This window comes from Poecile atricapillus, chromosome 4 (genome assembly GCF_030490865.1).
Source record: "Poecile atricapillus isolate bPoeAtr1 chromosome 4, bPoeAtr1.hap1, whole genome shotgun sequence".
NCBI classification, from domain to species: domain Eukaryota; kingdom Metazoa; phylum Chordata; class Aves; order Passeriformes; family Paridae; genus Poecile; species Poecile atricapillus.
The window spans coordinates 45,186,293-45,209,033 of NC_081252.1; the positions used below are offsets into that span (position 1 = coordinate 45,186,293).

General features: G+C 37.1%; 1 protein-coding gene across 5 annotated transcripts; it reads left to right on the top strand.

The window, feature by feature from the left end:
* The first annotated feature begins 1,222 nt into the window (after positions 1–1,222).
* On the top strand, positions 1,223–17,163 carry LOC131579158 (coagulation factor XI-like). Of its 5 annotated transcripts, XM_058838715.1 has the most exons (16): positions 1,223–1,295; positions 1,402–1,447; positions 1,912–1,970; positions 4,638–4,800; positions 5,475–5,578; positions 7,103–7,262; positions 7,847–7,956; positions 10,888–11,047; positions 11,867–11,976; positions 12,064–12,223; positions 12,353–12,462; positions 12,820–12,994; positions 13,373–13,548; positions 13,861–13,956; positions 15,261–15,400; positions 16,802–17,163. In XM_058838715.1, the coding sequence occupies exons 1-16, from the start codon at positions 1,232–1,234 to the stop codon at positions 16,955–16,957; spliced, it is 1,989 nt and encodes a 662-aa protein (XP_058694698.1). In that variant the 5' UTR covers positions 1,223–1,231; the 3' UTR covers positions 16,958–17,163. The 5 variants fall into 5 exon arrangements, with proteins under 5 accessions (XP_058694698.1, XP_058694701.1, XP_058694702.1 ...); XM_058838718.1 differs by lacking the exon at positions 12,820–12,994 and having other exon boundaries at positions 12,353–12,466; XM_058838716.1 differs by lacking the exons at positions 1,223–1,295; positions 1,402–1,447 and adding an exon at positions 1,589–1,611.
* Positions 17,164–22,741: the final 5,578 nt, after the last annotated feature.

Sequence of the window (22,741 nt, forward strand, 5' to 3'; positions counted from 1 at the left end):
TAGCTAAATTGATACAAAGAGGGAATTAGGAGCAACCATAAACTTATATATTGAGCTCTTATGGTCCTAAGGAGTATGAGATGGTTTTGGCATTTTATGCACTTTAAATTTCTAACTCATCTCCTACTTTAAATTATATAATCTATGGATTTCAGAAAGGCTCAGGAAACTTAATTCAGCATATTTTGTAATTTATCCTATAATAAATATGTCCTATAATAAACAAAAACTCACTCATCAACATAGAGTCCATAATACATTTTTTCTCTGTACAGAAGTATAACTTTGTTGGTTTGAGCAACAGCACAGCAGTGTAAGTGGGAGCATGCCATGTGAATAGCAGGCCCAGTGAAAGAAAATGAATTTATTTTCCAAAGTCAGCATGCTCATTATGGTTCTCTTTGAATAGCATTTCTGTCTTATTTCTGAGCTTCACTGTCAAATCCAACTGATGCCCTTACAGATGTAATTAAAATGATATTTGGTTTTACAAAGAGTGATACCTAAATTTGAGAACTGCAGCTTTAAGGAAATATTTTTTCCTTTTTTTCTTCCCTCCCCCCTCCTTTTTTTTTTTTTTTTTTAAGTAATTTGCTTTTGAAACAAACTGCCATCACCAGAAGGTTCTCCTTCCTCAGACAAAATTCTAAAATGTAGACAATGGATTATAGAAATGAAATCTTACAGAAACTTCTGATGAATGTAGGTATGTCTACATTTTGCATGAATGACACACATGATCTTGGTAAAATTTATGGTCAATCTGCTCTGTTTTTCTGCTTTTTTGAATGATATACCTTATTTTTCCAAAAGTGTATGATTGGAGATTTTGTTTTGTTTTGTTTTGTTTTTTGCTTCTGTTTTTATTAAAACAGTAACAAGCTGGAATAATTCCCCAATATCTGAAATGGAAAGCCCAGACAAGAAATGAAAAGTGAAGAAACTAAGTTCTTGGACAAAAGTTCTAATCCATTTGTGCCACCAATTGAAATGCACACACACACACAGAGGCAAAATAATAATTTTAATTGAATACTAACATATTTTGAACAACACAAAAAAATGGCAAGTTCCGCTTACTTTGTAAATATTCAGATATGGGTAGATTTTGTGATTGCTTCCAGGGACAATGAAAATTCTATAATTTGATATAGAGGTGAAAATTTTTCCAGGGGATTAAAACATTATCATCATTTTATAGGGGAGAAACAAGAGACTATGTTGCATAAATATGGTTATACAGGATCAATTCCAGAGCGGTGTGGATGATAGATGTTCTGAAAATGTGCCCCAAGGTCAGTAACAATATTGACAAAAAGAGTACCCATTCAAAGTAAATATTAAAGATGAGTTAGCATTGCAGGTAGTAATATTTAACAGAAAGTGTTGACTTTTTTTTAGCGGAGTGCAAACCTGATCCATACATCCAGACTTACTATGTGTTCAGGTATGTAATCATTATTGCAACTGTTATTCAGTGAAAGTTTTTCATAGCAACAAGGCAGTGCAAGTTGGAGTATTTATGACTTATGTTTTGTGGTTAATTTATTTCACAGGTTAAGTTGTTGCATGTGAAAAAAAAAGTTTATAATTCTTATAGCATATGAAGCAGTAAGTGTGAGCAATTTTTTTGCTACCTTGATAACCGTATTTACTGAAATTTCTGGAGAGTCAGTATTAGTAATGTCATTTCAGCAGAATATTATTCCTAGTCTAAGCAAGAATGAATATTCTGCTGTTAAAAGGTATGCCAAAACAGTGTCACAGCTGCAAATATAACTTTCAATGTAATTTTGAATTAATAGTGAAACAGTACAAGTGTAAATCAGTGTTAGGCTCAGTAGTGCTTTATAAAACTAATTATACACCCTTTATTGAACATATCGTAAAGAATGATTTTGTGGTTTTTAGGATGAATTGGATTTACCGGACTTTTTATTTCATTTTCTTACTTGCTTCTGCTTACAGTGGTAAGTTAATATATAATTACTGAGATTTACACACAGCCTAGAGCAACTCTTGCAGAAGGGGAGAAGATTAGTAACTGCAGTCTGCTCTTGGGAGAGCTGTTTATTCTGCTGGATTGAACTTAGTTAAATTTGGGTAACTGGCATGACCCTATCGTCTGACAGGGATTTTTCTAAAGGGGCTTTCCTGACACTGTCCTGCCACCCCCCAGGCTGTCACCTCCCCCAGTACACACGGCACCATGCCTTTCTCTAAAGGACTGAGACTGCATCCACATTGTAGCTGTGAAATTAGTGTGATGCTCCATGTTCAGTGCCCAATGGCAAGGTTAGTAGCCTAAGCAGGGGAAGGAAGCTTTGGGGCTGCAGGAGGCAGAGCAATGTGTGCCTTTCCTTCTGTGTTAATGATTTACTTTGTTCCATTAGCAAAAGTTAAACTACAAAAATTGCATTGCGCTCCTCTGAAATTCCCTTTCCTGATAAATTATAGCTAAGGCCTAGCATGGGTATAAGTTCAGTAATGTATTAAATGTTTTCTCAGAGACCAATTAGGTAACAGCTTTTTAGCAAAATCTAATAGATAAATGACATATTATTTAAGAAAATATTTTACCTGGATTTAAGTCTCAGCAAAAAAATTTTGGAAAATTTCTGAGGCCTAGAAAACATTTTAATTAAATCAAAGTGTCCAGAACTGGCACAGTTTTGCATGGTGCATAGTTTTACAGAATAAATATTTTTTTTTGGTGTGTTAATTTCTGCTAGAAGAAGATAAAGAGGATCCAAAGTATCTGATACAGTAAATAATTGCAATCTTATTTTATTTTAGCTTTAGAATTCACTTGGTGTATTCTAAGAATTGAAAATGTTTTTTCTGTAAATGACAAAGCTGGATAAAGAAATGCTACTGACAATAATAAATACTGTATTTTAGAGAAAGAGCTTGAAAGTATATAGATATATATATATACACATATATGTATCTATATATATATATTTATACCAGAGAACTTGGATATTTATAAAGTCAAATTTTTTACTAACAAGGATTTAACCTTTGAAACATATTAGCACACATAGAACATATGTCTAATAATCCTCATTTATTGCTTTTTTTTTAAAAAAAAGAAGTATTATACCTGCGTGAAGGAACCACTGAATTGCCAAAGTATAGCTTATAATCATATTAAAAAATAGAATCCACTTGTAGTCTTTTAAAACTGTCAAGTCCTGTATGATACTACCTTTTGTTTTCATTTTAAATATTACTTGATACACTATGATCACTCTATGGTAACAGTTTAAGACACTAGATAAAATGTTTTCAATTGGGTTTCCTCCCAGTCTGTAAAAATACATTATTTTCTCTTTATCTTTTATCCAAGAAAAAGAACTTTGGTAGATGCAGGAATAAAAATCAGTGTTTCATTGGTTTGCTACTCCTTTTGGAGGGCAAATTCAAAAAGGGAGTGGTCTCCTGTGCAAAGACAGCTCTCCTGTGTGTTTTAATACAGAGATTTTAGAGCCCTTGGAAAAACTACTGTGCTTCTTCACTACAGTGGACATCCAAGACCCCCAAGTGTCCTGAGACTGACAGGACCAGAGGGACTGGCCTGATGCTGTGTCAGGGGAGGTTTAGGTTGGGTATTAGAAAAATGTTCTTCACCCAGAGGGTGGTTGGACACAGGACCAGACTCTCAGGGAAGTGGTCACAGCACCAAGCCTAACAGACCTCAAAAAGTGTTTGAAAAACTTTCTTGGGCATGTGGTGTTACTCCTGGGGATGGCCCTGTGCAGAGCCAGGAGAGGGTCTCAATGATCCTTGTGGATCCCTTCCAGCTCAGCATACTCTGTGATTCTGTGATCTCACGAGAGCCTTCATTTTGAAAGAAGGGGGCAGGTTGCTGCAACCTTTGCTGCAGAGCTCCACAGCGTGAGTGGTTGCCAGTACAGCGTTCAGCATGTCATTCAGAGTTAAGAAGCCCTGCAGATGCAAGGTAGTAGCACAGCTCGTTTTTATTCTGGACTGTTCCTGAGACATTATTCCTGTAACAGTATTTTCTTCATTGTGAAGAAGGTTTGGGGGGTTCAGGGTAGAGTGTGAGAGAGCTGAAGGTCTGTGAAATGCTGGGAGCCATTGAGACTGTGCACAGTGGCGCCACCTTGACAGGTGACCTCTCTGACCTCAGAGAATCCCTAAAATATAGGATAAATATAGGATAAAAATAGTTTTCCATAAAACTTTCTAACTCCTTTTGGTCTCTGCACTTCCTCTTCCTGGTTTTCTTCATAATGATGTTCTATGTTGGTCTCTCTCAGGAAAGGTTTCTGCTATTCCTGAGAGTTTCCATTGTAAAGGCACCTTCCTCTGCCATGCGGATCTGCCTTGTGGCCCATCCAACTTCTTCGGTTTCTCCCTGGGCTCAAGCTGCCCTGCTCCAGCACTGGGTATGGGGCAGGGAACAGAGGGGGACACCCTAGCCCGTATTACTTCTGCTGGAGTGAAAAGATGGGACTCTCAGAGGAACTGTGCTACTCACCCCCCCCCCCTTACCCACTTTTCCTGACAAAAGCCTGTCTTCAATGACAAAGAGCAATGGCTTCACCCTCTTCTGCTGAACTGGCTGTTCCTATTTCTAATAATTGACACATTTTGTTATTCCATGTCAGAATGTGTGACTCAGATCTATGAAAATACATTCTTCCAAGGAGGAGACCTCACTACAGTTTTTACACCGACTGCCAATTACTGCCAAATAGTGTGTACTTACCATCCTACCTGTCTGCTCTTCACCTACTTGCCAGCAACATGGACTAAAGATCCTGCAAAAAGGTAGAATGTTCATGTACTTGTGTCTTTTGCTGGTCTCCTGTGATAATTTAGAAACCTGGTAACATTTTGACAGAACACAGGCATGCAGGGAAAGGTGCAGGGTTGCCATGGAAAGCAATGTCACGTATCTCTAAAATTGGTGATCTGACTGAAGATCAAAATGCTTGAATTTAAAAGGTTAAACTTGACAATGCCCAATATTTTACACTCACACACCAGCCCTTATAAAGAAGGAAAACTGTCTCTGCTCTCCCTCCTCTAGGCCACGTATTTATTGTTGAGGGACAATGTGAATAATTTCACATCTCCAATGATCCCCTGTACTGTTCCCCATCCTTTTAATTTAGCATGTTTTTTCTCACAATTAAGAATATCAGTAGCCTGAGAGAATGAGGTTGTCTTCTCTCTATGCCCAGTGCATTTCTGTCCTGTAAACCTTGGGCTCTGCTTCTCATTTTATTGAGACCTCTTGGAGCTCCCACAAGCACAAAATATTCTCATCTGCCACCAGTGCCAACAAAGCATGTAAGGCTTGACACTATTATTCTTCCAATTACACTTGTCAAAATTTTAATGTTGAGGGATATTGGCCAGGCTGCATTTCATCTGAGAAACAGTTATGAAAGTCTGTGTTGTACTGCAAAAACTGTGAATTGCTGCATTTCAAAACACAGGTTCTCCTGCTATTTAAAAGACAGTGATACAGAAATGCTGCCGAAAGTGGATATGGAAGGAGCTATCTCTGGACATTCCTTAAAACAGTGTAACCAAATTACTGGTAAGATATGGTTATTCACATGCATGCATCATAGCAGCTGTCAAAAAATTAGCATTTTGGAAAGAGGAATAGAATCAGGGCAGCAGCCAAGCAGTGATTTGTGTGTTCTTTGCCAGACCACTTTCAAACACAGGTGACAAAAACTCCACTGGTTTTACTCTTCTGGCCCATTTAACCACCACCCAGGCTCCCCAGATGAGAGAACAGGGAAATCACGCTCCTGCAGTCACTGTTTCATTTGCTAGAGGCAGACAGCAACCCATGCTTTAACTGCTGACTCCAGTTCTAAAGATTAATTTACTATAGAATTCCACTCCAGAAAGTGGCTCACATGGCATGTGTGACCCTGCTTTATAACTCTGAGGTGCAGATGCTCAGCAAGGCAAAAGTGCACTGTCACAAAGTGATGCTAATACTTTCGTGATTCCGTGTAATAATTTTTTAGCAGCTGCATCTTTTAGGGTATACGTGCTTTACATGAAGACTTAATGACAGCATCCCATTCCTGCAAGTTATCACCAGGCATATTAAAAGCCTATTAAATGTGTTATTTCATGTATGTTTTAAATTTGCACTGTCATAATGATGTCATTAGAAGGAGATTAAGCATGGCATGGTACTTCAGAAAAGTGGAGTGAGGAAGAATATAGTTATTCACTTCCTGCCTTTGAGGACAAATAGTGTCTTAGGGATGTCAGGTTAGTTCTTTAGTTGTATTGGTATAGCATCTCAACATGGCAGGACTAAGTGGGTTTTCATGCAAATTCTGCGCTGTAGCTATTATCAATAAATTGTGCTTGCTTTTGCTTGCCACTTGCCCTTCAGAGCAGTCAGGCTCCTTAAAAGCTCTTTCCTGCCAATAACTCTTCATGTTTGTATTTCTGAGTATCTTGAAATAGAAAAAGAGATTTCAGTGGGATGTTATTCTTTATGCTATTTAGACTAATTATTATCACTGGAATTACTCAGAATCAGACTAAAATGAAAATCTATCCCTACATGTTTAAAAATGCCTCAAATCATTGGATGGCTCTTGCTCTGTGAAATGACCTTCATTTCAAATCCCTCAGTTGCAATCCTCCCTCTGTGGAGTGTAAATGTAATATTCTAACTCAAGCAGGAAATGTCTATTCCTTACGAGGACAGAATTTACCATTTAAACTGCTCTATCAATTTTGAATTGGGAATATTTATTTTTATATGGATTCTGAGTTCTTGCTTTGGTGAATGTCATCCTGGTCTCTGTCAGCCACAGTGGTTAGAGGCCCTCTCTCATGTAGGCAGAGGCACTGTCAAAGTCTGCCAGTTTTTCCCCTTGCCATGAGGTACTACACTAAACCTACATTTCTGATTTGGTGCTAGATCTATGTATAAAGTGTGATGTAACTGAAGTGAGCGTGGGATGTGGCATCTGGATTATGCAGGCTGTGTCATACAAACTGCTATCTTTTGGGCAATTTGGGGCACGGGATGGGGAAAAGAATAGAAGTACATTTTCAGAACTTGGTCTCTCTTTCTTCACAGCTTGCAGCCCAGATGTCCATGTAGGACTGGATATGGAAGGGAATATTTTTGATATTACTATGGCTGACAGCTATCAAGAGTGTCAAAAACGATGTACCAATGACAACCGTTGTCATTTTTTTACATATGCCTCTGAAGCATTTCACAATGCAAGCTTTTGGTAAATACAGGTTGGATTCATTCCCGTGGACAGCTCTGTGCCTAAGTAGATTAAATCTCAGAACACTCTAAGGTGCAAGAAAGAACACGTTAAGTGCAAGAATTTAGTCAAGAATATTCAATTTATTCATCCTTGCAATGTTTGTTCACACTTATAGGAAGGAAAGTATCAATAGTAAATTGTCTTCCATTTATCCATTGGTGAGAAAAACACCTTTTACTTGATTATAACAGCCCTGAAAAAAACTAAAATCCTCTGAAATGCAAATTATATTGAACATTATTACATTTTTGCACTGTTCAATCTCGCTCTGCTTATTGTTCTGAAAATAGCATCATCAGAGCATCCAAAGAAATTATTTCATTTTAATGAGACCTATTTTTGAGCTCTTAATCTGCTCAATTTTGCAAGTTAAACATTGTTCAGCTAGCTCTGTTCATCATTTGAAGTCTGTTCTGGAGGTTGGAGATTGTTCTGGCCCATGGCCAGACTGTGCACAATGGTAGGAATTGTGGGTTCAGGAGGATGGATTAGTCCTAGGAAGACTTGTTTTCTTACCACTTTCTTTACTCTTTATCATTCAGTAAAAAATGCTTCTTGAAACAGACCAGTGTAGGAACTCCAACCAACATTAAGGTGCTTGATGAGGTTGTGTCTGGATTCTCTCTAAAGACATGCCAGCTTTCTGAGTCAGGTAACTATTTAACATCTCTGATTCTCTTTAGTTTTAAGGGTCATGGATCCTGAAATGCAATCAATCACTGACATATAGAAATGATTTGTTATGTAGAATATTCTAATATAATCTTATTCTTAAAATATGGTTATTACATTCAGGGACAAAGGAGGTTAATATTGTTTTAATTTTTTCATGTTATCATTTGTCTTACAGAAACAGTTCCCTTCTGTAAAGATCTAAAGGATTCTTTCATAAGATTAACTTGATGAACTTGTATGTTATCTTTGTATCATGGATACAAAAATGAAAGATAAAAGCCCATCAGATTCAAAGATAAGGGAAATATAAAACTTTCTACATTCTGTTTATATACTGTGGATGCGCTTGAAAATTTTTAATGGATATCTGCATCTTTCTAATACAGTTGGCTAATAGGAAAGGATATATTATGCATTTTGTGAGTGATTTGTGATGAAAGCAAATAGTCTGTGCTTGTTTCTGCAATCATCAGTCAGACAAATTCTCAAGAGTCTAAAATCAAAGTGTGTATCAAACCTTTTTCTCAATTGAAACATCTTTCACTTTTATAATTTCTTTTTTCTTTTTCTTTTTAAATGTGTCTCCACTTTGTCTTACTGTGATATTTTCCCATCTTAACGATGATGATGTTATTCTGCTTTCATATATCCTTGTTTTACCTCACAGAAAATCTAGTTTTCCTGTATAAATCATGTTTTGTAGAGACTGTATCAATTCTAAATTCTAAATCAGTGCTTGGGTTTACTTCTGGGCAGTGCTGGCACAGCATCAGCGCTCTCTCCCCTGTGTTCCTCCCATCAATAGTCTGGGGGTGGGCAAGATCCTGTGACAGAAGACAACTAGGTCAGCTGACCCAAATTAACCACAGGGACATTCCATATCATGTCATATCAGCTCAGCTATAAAATCTAAGGAAAGGAGGAGGAAGGACAGACATTTATTATTCACAGTGTTTGTCTTCTGGAGCAACCACTATGCATGCGGGAAGTGGATGGATATCACTTGGTGATGGGAAGTAGAAAATAAAATTATTGTTTTTTTCTTTGCTTGTGTCTATGAAAATTTTTGCTTTTGCTTTAGCAAACTGCCCCATTTCAACCTATGAGTCATTTTCCATCTCATTTGCCCTCACCTCTCCAGCTGAGAAGGAGGAATAATAGACTGAGTTGCTGGACACCTGGCATCCAGCCAAGGTCAACCCACCAAAGTCCTTTTTGGTGCTCAACATGGACTTTCCCTATAAAACCTTCTTTACCTGAAACGACAAGTTCTCTGGCTTTTACCCTTCTGATTCTGTCCCTGATCTTGCTGATGGAGGAGCGAGTGAGTGGCTGCATGGGGCTTGGTTGGCTGGGGTAAAACCATGACGTCATGTGAAAATCAATCTTGCTCCTGCCTGTCTTTCTCTACTTTCTGTGTCTTCTGAAAGAGGCAAGAACAGACAGGAGAGAGAAGAAATAAATTGTGTGATCATAGAAATGTAGAAAGCACTAGTGGATCAAGAAGTCATCTAAGGAGGTCATCTGTCCTAATCTGAGACAGATGATCTATACCTGTCCAGACAGAGATTTGTAGAATGTAGTCATAAAACCTCTGTAATGTCTTCTGCCTTATTATTTTGTCAATATCTGAAATTGGTTTATTTTAATATTTATTTGAGGATTTTTTCTGACTTTGTTTAGATTATTCCTTTCTATGTGGCCATTCATTTTGTGCCTTTGCCTCTCTGAATTTATACTTATGCACACACACTATTACGCATGCATAGTAATTTATCTGTTTTCTGCCCTTTGCAAAGCATCTTCCTGGAGATCACTGAATATTGAGCAAATGATCACTTAACCTGATCTTTGGGACTGTGGGTTAGCTTCCCTGAAGTTTCAGATCCACATTTTTGCTTTAAAGATAATTTCCTTTGAAACTATCCATTCTTCTGAATGCTATTTTCCCTTAACTTAGGATCTTACCTGCTAATTGCAACAGTTATTTGACTTTAATTTTCTACATTTCTGATTATATTGTTTTACTGTTCTTATTGTGTAATTACTACCCAGTATTGCTGTTCTCTCTTGTCTATGTTTTTTGAAAACCTCATCAAATTAACAGCATTCACAATAAGCTCTGCCTCTTCTTAGTTTCTCTTTCTGTAGTAAGATGTTTCCAATATGTTTCTATAACACACTGGGAAATATTGACTTGGTTGCTGTACTTTCTCAACAGATCAAGTTCTCTGCTGCCACCAAATCCTGTCTTTTGGATCATTTAAGTATTTTTGCTATCTCTGCAGCTTGATAGGTTCAAGAAACATCCTCCGTGCTGATGCTTCCCTTTTTTCTTTTCAAATTCTTTCACCAGGATTCTAACTGCGCCTTCAAGTATATCTTTGGAGAAGGATACTCATTGATCTCTTTTTAAAAATACTAGCATTTCCTGTAACTTCTACATCCATAGTCTGGTTGGGTGAACTATGCTGCCAAGCCTCTATTGTGGTATTTTGGCCATGTTAGAAGGCAGCACTCCTACTTAGTCTGCCTACTTTTTAAATAGTAAAAGAAGTGTTAAGAAAATCATCACCTTATTTTCTTTCTAGTCTTCCCATGAACCTGATATAGCCATTGGAAATTAATTTAAATCTTTCCCTATTAGATTAGCAAATCTCTGTTGTAACGTAATTTCTCTTTTCCTCTGTATGAACCTTATCCCTGTAGTGCTCTCCATGACTTTACATATTCAAAATTATTCCTGAGAAATAGTTTCTGGTTAAAATACTGTGTTATCTTTCCAGGTTATCAATCACAGAAAGAAAATAGGAATAAAGATAGAAATGAATAATCTGTAAATCTCAATATTCTGATGATATAAGTTTTTGGAATTTTGATATATTTTGTTCTTTTTTTTTTTATACAGATTGTCAAATGGACATTTTTGAAGATCAAGTGTTTTCAGGAATTAATATTACAAGTTTTTTCACTCCTGATATTTCTGTCTGCCAAAATATTTGTACCTATTTTCCAAAGTGCTTGTTCTTTACATTTTTTACCAGAAAATCACAAATAGAATCTCAAAGGTGAATATGACATTTAAATGATATTATGTATGTAGATTATTTAAAATTTATTTTTAAAAACACAGAGTCTTTTTTTAAACACTTATTTCTTTACTAATATATGTAAATTTATGTTGAAAGGCTATTTTCAGTAAAGCACAGCTTTTTATGGGTTTTGTTCATGAATTTATAACTTCCTGTGGGCATTTCAACTGCTTTCCAATGTCATCAGGGCTTCTGTATTGTGGTTGTGTATCTGGTCTTAATCTGAAAAGAATGATACATGTCAAAAGTACAGTGAGCCTCCAGATTGTTTTAAAGACTCAAAGCTGAATTTTATGACATTGTCAAAAATGACCATCTGGTTTCCTGGCAGGGTGAACTTACTTATTTGAAAAGATTTTTCAATTAAGTTGATGGCTTTAAAAATATTTCTATTTGGCTTTCTTCTTTCATATTTAGTAGTGAGAATAGTTAAAAATCAACATTCCACACAAATCAGAACAATAAAGTTTCAAAGGAATTTCAGGGAGAAGCAAAGCTGAGATGGCATGCATCATCTGAAGTCACCTCTTCTTTATATGTGTAAATACTGTAGCACCTTTACTAGTAGAGTTGTATGGCATTTCACAACACTACAAAGATGGTCTCAATTTAATGTGAACTAGTGACCTTAGTGAATGTATTTTCTTATTAAATACTTCTACAGATTGAGACTTGAGAGAAAATAGTGTATTTAGGAAAGAACGTTCTTTTACCAGTACCTAAAAAATTATTTTTAGGATGTGAGAACATCCTAAGAGAACAGGTTTAGTTACTGTGAAAAATATTTCATTTTAGAAATCTTTGCCTTCTGAAGACATCAAAAAGTGGAATTCCAGAGGCTCTCATATTGCAAGAAAATGCTGTATCAGGCTTTGGCCTCCTAAATTGTAGAAGATCTTTTCCTGGTAAACAATAAATTACAATAAAAATACTAATTTTGAATTCATCTAATTAACAACTTTCTGATACTTTGAATGCAATCATTCTTACAGCCTGCAATTCCCGCACTTACACCCATATGGATTTTTTGGGAGATGAACTTAATGTCACTTATACTAAAGGACACAGAGCCTGTCAGCAGGTTTGCACAGACATCATCCGCTGCCAATTTTTTTCCTATTCTCTCCTCCAAGGTTCATGCCATGAAGAAGGGTGAGATATATTTCTTAAAATGTTCAAAGATTGCTGAAATAATCACTCAAGAGATGTGGTGAGGGAGTAATGTATGTACTGTTTGGTGAAAAAAATACAAACGAAATGTTTGCATTAATTCATTGGCAGAAAGTGCGCGTGTCACCTTAGAATGTCCTCAAATGGATCTCCAGTGAAAATAGTGCATGGACCAGGAAGTATTTCTGGATACTCACTAAGATTATGCAAAAAAAAAGCCAGTAAGTAAGTAAAATAAAGTAAAACTTCTTTTATGAAAAATAGACAGTGCTTCCCTGATTTCATTGGAGGACGCCAAACCATATTATTTTTAAAGTGGTTGCAATGTCCCAGTGAGCTTGTAAAGTTAGAGTGTTCTGGAAAAGTGAAATCAGTCAGGTCTTCACAAAGTAAACACCAGAACAGCACTTTGAATTTGGTTTTAATAGACTTTATGATCACAAACCATGAAAAAAGTGTCATGTATCACCTTCTTCTCAATAGGTGGTGCCTACTCAGTGATCAGCAGTAGTCTCATCTTCATTTTTCATTGGTGAATGCAAGTTGTCTTTAAGCTCAGTTTTAAATTATTTCTGTAGTGTGTATGCAGCATTCTGCCAGAACAATTAGGATTGTTGGTGGCACAGACTCTTTCCCTGGTGAGTGGCCGTGGCAGGTCAGCTTGCATGCCAAGCTGTCTCGCCAGAGACACCTGTGTGGGGGCTCCATCATCAGCAACCAGTGGATTCTCACAGCTGCTCACTGTGTCACGAGGTGAGACCTAAATGTGAATGCACAAATATGCCCCAAAGTTTAACCCAGCATGCAACATTAATTGAGATCTACCTTTCAGGATAATAACAGTGAGAACTAGAAATAGATGAACCACTTTAATGTAACCAAATGGTGAAATTTTCAGGTAGACATTCAATTTCTTAATGTAACTTAATGCAACAATACTTTGTCCGTTTGTAGCATAGTAATGTACTGCTGATGCTGAATTATTTTAGTGAATTTAGAAGGTGAAATTCTAAAGCAGACAGCAGATACCTACAGAACCCTAGACATTCTCATGAGATACGAGTTTTTTCTTACTATAATACTGCATTAGGCTATTTAGTCACAGACTGACTCTTTGTCTTTTTCCCTCAGTCTAGAGAATCCCAACATTTGGCGTATTTATGCTGGTATTTTAAGACAATCAGAAATAAATGAGGATACACCCTTCTTCAAAGTGGAAGAGATTATTGTTCACTCTCAGTATAAACATGCACAGATTGGATATGACATTGCTTTAATGAAACTTGCTAAGCCTATGAATTTTACTGGTATGTAACATATTGCAGAGGAATTGTGAAAACATACAGGAAGACACAGGGCTGGCATTTCTACAGCAGTGCATGACACCTGGGCTGGCTTCCTTTAATATGCAGTTACTGGGCTTTGAAGAGAATCTATTCTGTTGGCTTTGCAAAAAAAAAAAAAAGCGTGGCTTCAATTTATGTGCTGGGAATGATACATAGTGTAAGGGACAGAGCATAACATGGGGGCTGTCTTCAGGGGTCATGTAGATGCCCACAAAACCTTACTCTTGCAGTTGTCTCTGCTGGACAAACTAAATGTTTTCTCTTGTACTTCAGATCTTCAACTACCTATCTGCCTGCCATCAAAAGAGGACACCAACATATTTTATACTGACTGTTGGGTAATTGGATGGGGTTACAGAAAAGAAAAAGGTACAGGTTTAAAATACTTTTAAACAGTGAATTTTTGTATTTTTAAAATGAATGTGTTTGACAAAAGTATTTCCCCTTCTCTAAAAAAAGGAAATTCTGCTCTGTTCTCTGCTCTTAGATATCACTATTCCTTCTAGACAGTACTTTAATATAATTCTTCATTAGAATTGATTTCCATTAAGACACTATAAAACATAAATGAAAGATATATGAAATTATCATTAAATATCTCCATGCTCTGACACAATAATTAATTTTATAAATTGGTTCAATAGTTTGAAATATCTGAGAAGTCCATCTTAAATACATCTTGTACAACACTCAAATACTCTTCTTTAGATTCTAGCTTAATCTACTGGCAAGCCCCAGTATCTATCTGGGTTTTGTACACTCTTGATTTCTTCCTAGCTGAAAAAAAAAGGCAATAATTGTACTGCTGAACTATTTTGAATTACAGTCTGCACATAACCCATGGGGTTTTTTTTATGTGATTGTATTCATATGACTTTAGAAACTGGAGATAGAAGTATGTTGCTTTTCTTATTATAGACCATGACAATGACTTGTGTTTTGATAGTAGATAAAATTTGAACTCCTCTGATTTTATGTGGAGGTAGGCCAAAAAGCTCTTAATTATCAAGCTGTGGTTTTAGAGCTATTTGTTTATTTATATTTATATGTGTGATTTTTATATGTTTATTTGGATGAATATGCACCTATTTAGAGAGTACTTTTTCCTTTATACACGTGACTATCTGAAAGTTATAGTTCAATGTGAAATCGTACAAATTTAGTTACTGTATAGACAAATTTCTTCTGTTAGTTACTAGAGAAAAGGTTACTTTTAAATACTCTTGTTTAGTCTATGCGCAAATTTCTCCATCTTAAAACCTACTAGGACAGAGAGCAGCACAGATTTGGCAAACTGGGAGATTCCAAACATGTTGTAACACTTTACTAGGAAATAATTACTAACACAAAGCAATGCTAACAGCAATGCTCCAGGGGGCAATGTCCTGAGAGCCATTCACACATGAGGATTTATTGCACATCACAAGGGAGTTTTGAAGCTTTCTTTTCCAGCCATGAGAAAGAAGATGGCATCATAAAAACATTTAAATTAGAAGACAATTCACATTGTTTGCTAACACAAAGAAAGGAAAATCAGTGTCATGAACATCTATTAAGACTCTAGAAGCAGTGACCTCCCACTTTGTAGCATCAGTGTATGGGGATTTCTGGAGTGGAATTTTAACCTTTATTTTGCTAGAACCAAACATTTCTCATATTGCCTTCTTACACAGGTCGGGTACAAGATATTCTTCAAAAGGCTCCTGTTCCCTTCATGTCAAAAGAGGAATGCCAGGCAAGGTACCGGAGGCAAAGAATAGGTGACAAAGTGATCTGTGCTGGCTATGATGAAGGAGGAAGGGATGCTTGCAAGGTATACAAACATTATTGTATGGGTATAGATTCCAACCATATGTTCAAATATATAAATGAATACTACAATTATTTTTAATTGTTATTAGGGAAGTATGATTATCAATAGAGCTCTTGATTGACTTGTCACTTTTGGTTTCAGAAGCACTGAAAACCAAGGTATATGGAAAATATCTCTTATATGACATTGAAATCTTTAGGGGTTGATTCCATGGATAGGAAACTGAGAAACTGAGTGTGGATTTAGAGATATCCATTTAGGGAATAAAACTCTTCCTTCAGACTATCAGAAATCCAGAGAGTGCAAGTGTACTATCTTGAAGCATTTCTCCAATAAGAGCAGATTTCCTATGTGGTTTCTTTCTTTTTTTTTTTTTTTTTTTTTTCTATACCTTGGTAGGAAATATAGTACATAAAATTTACTATTCTAAAGCATCCACTGTGTATAAACCAGAAGGGAGGGTGCCAGCAATGCTATTAAAATGCATGGGTAAAAACAAACTGTGAAAACTGCTCTGTTCATAATTAGAGTTGAAAATGTCACAATAGCATGAGTTCCGTGAACCAAATTCTCTGCTCAAGAGTAAACTCATGCACTTTCACCAGCTGAAATATTCTGAGTTAATTTCTGCAAGAAGAAAATAGTCTGATTATTAATATTAAATTCTCTACCAAATACAGTTTTCACTGCAAACATTTAACACTTAATAATTGTATGCTGAAATGTTACTATTGATTAGTAATATATGATTAGTTAGGAATAAAAATACGTGGAGCTGGGAAGTAATTTTTCCTCTATTCCAGTTGAGATTTCTTTATGTGATACAGCATAACAGAACATGGACATGCTGTTTTGAAAAATAACACACTTGCTGTTGTCCTAACAACCCATACAGAATTACAATTCTGAAAGGAATATTATGTTCAGAAAGGAATAGGAAAAGAAAACACAAAGGTGTTTTATCCTGAGTGGGACAGAGTCACTCAAACAAGACAAGGCATGTGGAGAACTGAGATACTAAATACATGGCCATAAGGAAAAATACCCTCAAATTGACTGTGTTTCTTACTTGCATACATAGTTTTTTTCATTGAGTTTTAAATCACTGCATGTAGATAAATTAATAGTAATATTATAAAGAAAATTAAAAAAAAATTGTTTTGAAACTTCATGGAAAGGAGAAATTGTTTGCAATGACTATTTAGAAATCAATTTACTAAATAATCAGAACACCTGCTTCAGTCCTCTCTTAATTAGTCCTAAGTGAAAATGATTGTAAGCCAGACACTTATGCTGGTGGTGATAGTGAATGGTGCTGATTTTATTCAAGGCTTTCTTTGTGATAGAAATACTGATGAGGCTTCTTCCTTGCCTGCTCTCTCTTTTTGTCCCGTGACACAGGGAGATTCAGGAGGGCCCCTGTCATGCAGGCACGAGGAGCTGTGGTATCTGGTGGGCATCACCAGCTGGGGCGAAGGGTGCGCTCGCCCCAGGCAGCCAGGAGTCTACACCAAGGTTGCTGACTATTCAGACTGGATTCTAGAAAAAACTACATAGTATGAGGATTACTAACTCACTCAAAGTGTTCCTGTGGAATAAAAACCCTCAGAGCTATGGGATAAAATATATTAGTGCTTTTTCAGTGGTGTTTTTTGTTACCCTGGAATGTAAAATACTTATTTTAAAATTCAGAAAAGCAAGAATGAATGAATTTTCCTATTACTAAATAAAAAGCAGTAATAACAAAACTCTGTGATCACTGATTTGGCGGAAAAAAAATTTATGGTTGAGCCATGGACTTCTGTCCTTGCTAGCATTAAACAGGAGTGGAGGAGATTGCAGGGCACATATGGACCTGGGAGCTGGGAGCTACTTCTGTCTTAGGAGGCTGTGACACAGCAAAAAGGAATTTCCCTCCCTTGTCTGAATGTAGTTAAAATGGGTGAACCATTTATGAGCTTACTAAAGGGCTGGGGGAAGGGAAGCTGAGGCATGGAGATGCCTACACAGTTGCATAAGACTAGTTTTCTTGGGGAGTTAACCAAAAAAGTCTCAAAACTAACCAAGAAAACAAACCCAGAGGCCTTGGCAGAGGGACACATGTAGATGCAGACATCCCCAAGCCCAGTTCATGCTGGAAAATCCCATCCTGCTGTTCCCAGCAGTCTGCCAAGGGTTTGCACAAGCGTGGTTTACCATTGTGCTGTTTTCTCCACTGGGCTTTGATCTTCTCGGGACCAAGGCAGGGAGCTCAAGCCTGTCCCTTAGGGTACCTCCAAGTTACCAAACACCTACGTTATTGATACACAGATGTTCTCTAGGCACACAGAATGCGAGCAGCGGAAGGCATGAAATACACTGTTATCTACATTGCTACTTTCCAGACTTTTTGCATTCCCAGCTGCAAGGTCACTTGAGTGTGTTTACAATCCCCACCAGTCTTTCACTTTTAACCCATAGCTCCCAATGAGCTGTCTGTCACTTACATAATTCTAATTTCTGTGGAAAATTTTGTGGTGAGAAGGATAATGAGGGTTTACTTCTTTTGAGGGAGAATATCCATAAAATCAATATAAGGATCCACTCCGATATATAGATTTATTTTTCAAATACCTAACTCTCCATAATTAAAGAACCAATTTTATCCTCTTCCTATTTCTCCTTATTTCCTGTTATCATTTCTTGTTACTTTGTGTCAGGTAGCAAACATATGTCATGGCTAAAATTAATACTAGTGTGAGAAACAGGAGTCAAAAATTAATTACTTGCCCATAGTAAGGAACAGCATTTCCCACTGCATCAGAAAGGAGAGTAGAGTACTAACACTGTCTTTGCCAAACTTTATGAGCTTGTTTCCTAATCATCTACATTACCATAATTGCTGAAAATATGTTCCAGAGTGCTACTCATAATTGCCCTACACCACACTGTGAGATAAACAGCAGGAGTGGCTCTGCAAGTAAATGAGGTCATGAAACTTAGGAATTAAACATCAGATTTATGGAAGAAAATAATCAAGCTGCTGAAAATTACTTTTGTCCTTAGTTTTTTTATGCTTTATTTGTAAATAATACTGAGGAAAAGAAATGTAGTTCCACACTACAGCTTATATTCCTATTGGTGCTTGGATTCAGGGTGTGCAGTGCTAAACTGACTGCAGTCAACAAACCTGAAATCCCAAAGCAGTATTCAAAGCTTGGGGAGTTGATCTAGCTTGTTTGTTTATTTTTAAAGAAACAGAATTCAGAGAAGGGATGAAAACAGTCCAGACTTAACAGGAGAGGAGAGGTAATGCTGCTGTTGCAGGCACATCTGGGGAAAGAGAGGTGCTGCCTTCCCTCGGGCCAGCAGTGGACTCCTGGCGACAGGGGCTTGAGTCACTGGGGATGCACAGTGCAGAAGTTCTCATGCACTGGGGGTCCTGGCTGCAGGATGTGGCCGTTCTGAGCCAACAGGAAAAGTCTGGTGTGCGTTGGGGGAACTGGATCAAGGGTAAGAGGGAAGGCACATCGCTGTGCTGGGATTTTTGCCAGCACCGCAGAAGCAGAACAGGAGATATGGGTGGGGGCCGATGTCTTTTCACGCTCTGTTTAATCTGCAGCTGGTTTAAAATAACAGCAAACCTCAGACATGCTGTCAAAAATCTAGAGACTTAAATAAGGGACTGAGAAAGAAAAAATAGAAAACAGGGGAAAAAAGAGAAAGATTCTTGGCATTCAACTGTGGTTCTGTCCTCATGAGGAAGGAATGAAGACAGCTGGAAAAGAGTTGCTGAGGGAAAAAAGGAATTGCTTCAGTAGGAAAACAGAGGCTGAAACTATCTAAACAAGAATTGTCAGGAGACCATCCAAAATACTTGTCTGCTGATACTCAAAATGTGTAGGCTAAAGACTATATGCAATGTCAATCTGATAACTTATAATACTTTCTCATAATAATGCTGTCATCAACTTTTTCAAATGCACATAAAATGTGTTCTTTTTTTTTCCTTTCCTTCCTTTTGTTTGTTTGTCTGTTTTTCTCTGCTACAACTTTTCACGTTGTAAGTATTGCAGTAATAAAGAGGAATGGCACTCAGCAGTGCTCTGTAGACCTCTGTAGCTCCAAGTTTTGTTTCTCAGAGGTATTCCAGGTGACAGCAATAAGCCACAGGAAACTCAGCTGTTCCTGTGGAAAGGATAAGTGATCTCAATGACTGCAGACATCCCTCATGAGTAGCTGTCGACCAGATACAATACCTTATTGCAATATATTTTCACCTGGAGCAGATATCCTTCAATGACATTCTGCATTCGTTGTCGGTCCCTCAGTAATAAATTCCTGATGGCTAAACGTGACTACCAGGAATAGTTGTGTGGAGAATGCAACTTTGTTTAAGATGAATGATTTTGTTTAAGATGAACTACGTGAGGGAATGTCTGATCTTTTTGTGGGTAGATACACCAGCATGATGTGTAATTAATTGAGACCTTTAGACTCATGGATAGAAGTATATTGGTGTTACTAAGTGTTATGTTGCTTGGGCTTTCTGGTATCAATACATGACTTGCACTAAGTGAGAGGCAGTTTACGACTCTTATTTATTCTCCCTTCTAATCTACCTCCCTGGGGAAAAGTAAGTTTTAAAAAATGAACAACCAAAAAACCTATCTCAATCTCATTAAAGAAAAGCCTGGTCTTATACTTTAAATCTTCCTCTGTTCATGTTGGAACAGAAGATAAACACCATCGCTTTAGTTGTTATTTTGATTAATGGCAAGTGTCTCTGGTTGTCCTGAAAGTCAATAAATCTCATAATCTTACTTAGAGATGTAGAAATTTTGGTAAGGGCAAGTGCCATTATTGATGTATTGAGTAGCAGCCTTAGTATGGCCTGATATTTTTGTACAAAGATTCCTGATCCCAGAAATTTTCAGGCTTGTTCATTTGAAACACTTCGTATGTGCTGTGACAGTCTGGAGAACCATTGGTTAATCATAAAATAAAGGCATATTCTTTTGCTGCTCAAGTGGACTCAAATTTTAACTTGTAGTAGCTTTCTCTGTAATCATTTTAATAGAATTGTAAAGCAGAAAATCCAGTTTCCCATTAAACTGGCAATGCAGTGTTTCCTACCACTGCTGGTATTTTGCCTGGTATCTGAGTTTGAAGTATGATTTCTTGAAAGTGATCTGAGCTGTGAACAAGAAGACATAAAGCCTCTCATTTCCTCTTGCTTAGAGAATTCAAAATCTTTGCAGTGAAGATCTAGAGAGATCACCTAGTAAGTCCATTTCCTCTGCTTTCCCAGCAGAGGGGAGTGGAACAATTTGGTATAAGCTCCTAGGGTAAGTTTAATTTGTTCTGTGAAAAATTATTATTCTACTGTAATGAAAAATGAATCTCTGATGCTGAAAAATAGCAAACTGTATGGAATTAAAATAATTCACAATGGCATTCCTCATGGTAGGAGAACTGTGAATTCTAATTCTCTGCCTAATTTCCTGTATGTATGGAGGAAAAATTATTGCTAGATGCTTTTTTTTTTTAAGTATCTGCATTAAAATACATTCAAATTGGATTTCTACTTCAAATAGGAGGCAACATTATTTTGCCTCTGAGCAACTATAACAGATATGCAATACTACATATTTATACTGAAGCATTTCCCGGAGTAGTAAATTGATTGTTTTTCCTGTGGTGTTTGTGTAGTAAATCACATTATAGATATGAGATGTGTTAGAATTACTATAGATTGTTGCATGCTACAGGAAATTTTTTCATGTCTTATACAGTGGAGTTTGGTGTTTTCTTGGTATTGTGATGGGTTTTGGTTTTGTCTTGTTGTTGGTTGGGGTTATTTGTGTTTTTGTTTTTATTTGTATATTTTTTTAATTTTCTGCAGTTACTCTTCGTATTTTTCGATACCCTTTCCCATCACAATGTGATGTTAGCAAATACTGAATTGGCTCCCATATTTTTGTTAGCTGGTTTATCTGTGGGGGAACATTGATACCAAAGGAAGAGGACTGCAGGCACAGGGCATGCAAGAGTTTAAGGGGAGTTGATAGGAACTAAAGCAAAGTTAAATTGAGTTGGAACAAAAAAACAATAATCAATGCAACTTGAAGAAAGACCAGCCTAAACAGTATATACACACCTGGGTGTGTGGAACTGAAAATATGATGGAACACCTAGACATCCTTTCCAGGTCACAAAACAGATACCCCAGGACCTGAAAATTAAATCATGTATGATGCAGGAAGTCTTTCTGTGCGAGGAAGTTGTAGAATCATCTGAAGTGCAGCATTGCCCTAACACGACTGTGCTGTGCTCTGACCTGAGCTTATTATCGCACAACTCTGCAGTGATTTGCTGCTCTACACTGAGGTACCAGATACAATTGTCAGGCTCATATCTGTACTTCCACTCCATTTCCACTGACTGTACCATCTGGTAGACTTTGTCTCCCAATAAGCTCTTTGTTTATTTTTGTCCCTAAAGTAATCTACAGGTGTAAAAGCATCCAGTTTTTTTCCCCAGGAAAGGGATTAATGAGCAGAGAGATGGCTTTCGCGTTCAGACTTAGGATGTTTATTTTTTCTTATCCATATTACATTCTCACAGACAGTGAGCACTTCTACACACCAACCTAACAAGCTACAAATGGTGACCTAGGGCTCTGTCCACAAGGCCTTTTCAGCATAAACTATCCAATTATCAAATGCCAACTAATTTATTTTTACTTTTAACCCAATGACCAAACACCTGTGTTCCACACTGCGTACATTTTCATCCAATCACCCAATACCACCAAAGCCATGAAGAAGAAGGAAGAAAGGCAAAGACAAGCCAATGCCCTAGAACCTCCATCTTGTCCCTCATTCACTGCTATATCTCAAACTCTAAACTCTAAATTTTTCACCCAGTGACTTAACATTATTCTAACTCACACATTCACATTCCCTGTTTCTCTACTTAGTTTTAGAAGCCTTCTCCATGGTCTTAAATTAAACCTAGTGTTCTCTTGAGTGTCTGAGCCTGTTAGCACAGACAAAGGGACATTTTCTCTGCCTGGGGCTCCAATATACAGGGATTTGGAGAATGGTATGGTTTTAATTATCACAGGAGATCTAAACAAATATCTGTTCTGGGGTGTTACTGGGCAATGAAGCCTTCCTGAAGTTTACTGTGTTGTCTGTCCCTAGTACAGCATCATTTTTTTGAATGATTCCTGTTGGTTGAGTGCTGCTGCTAAGGGAGAGGTGCTCCTTAAGGATACACCATCCATAACATGTTTGAAGCTTCTATGTTTCTGTTCTGTGATTCCATTTTTCTGTTCATGGTTCATTATTTAAGAGC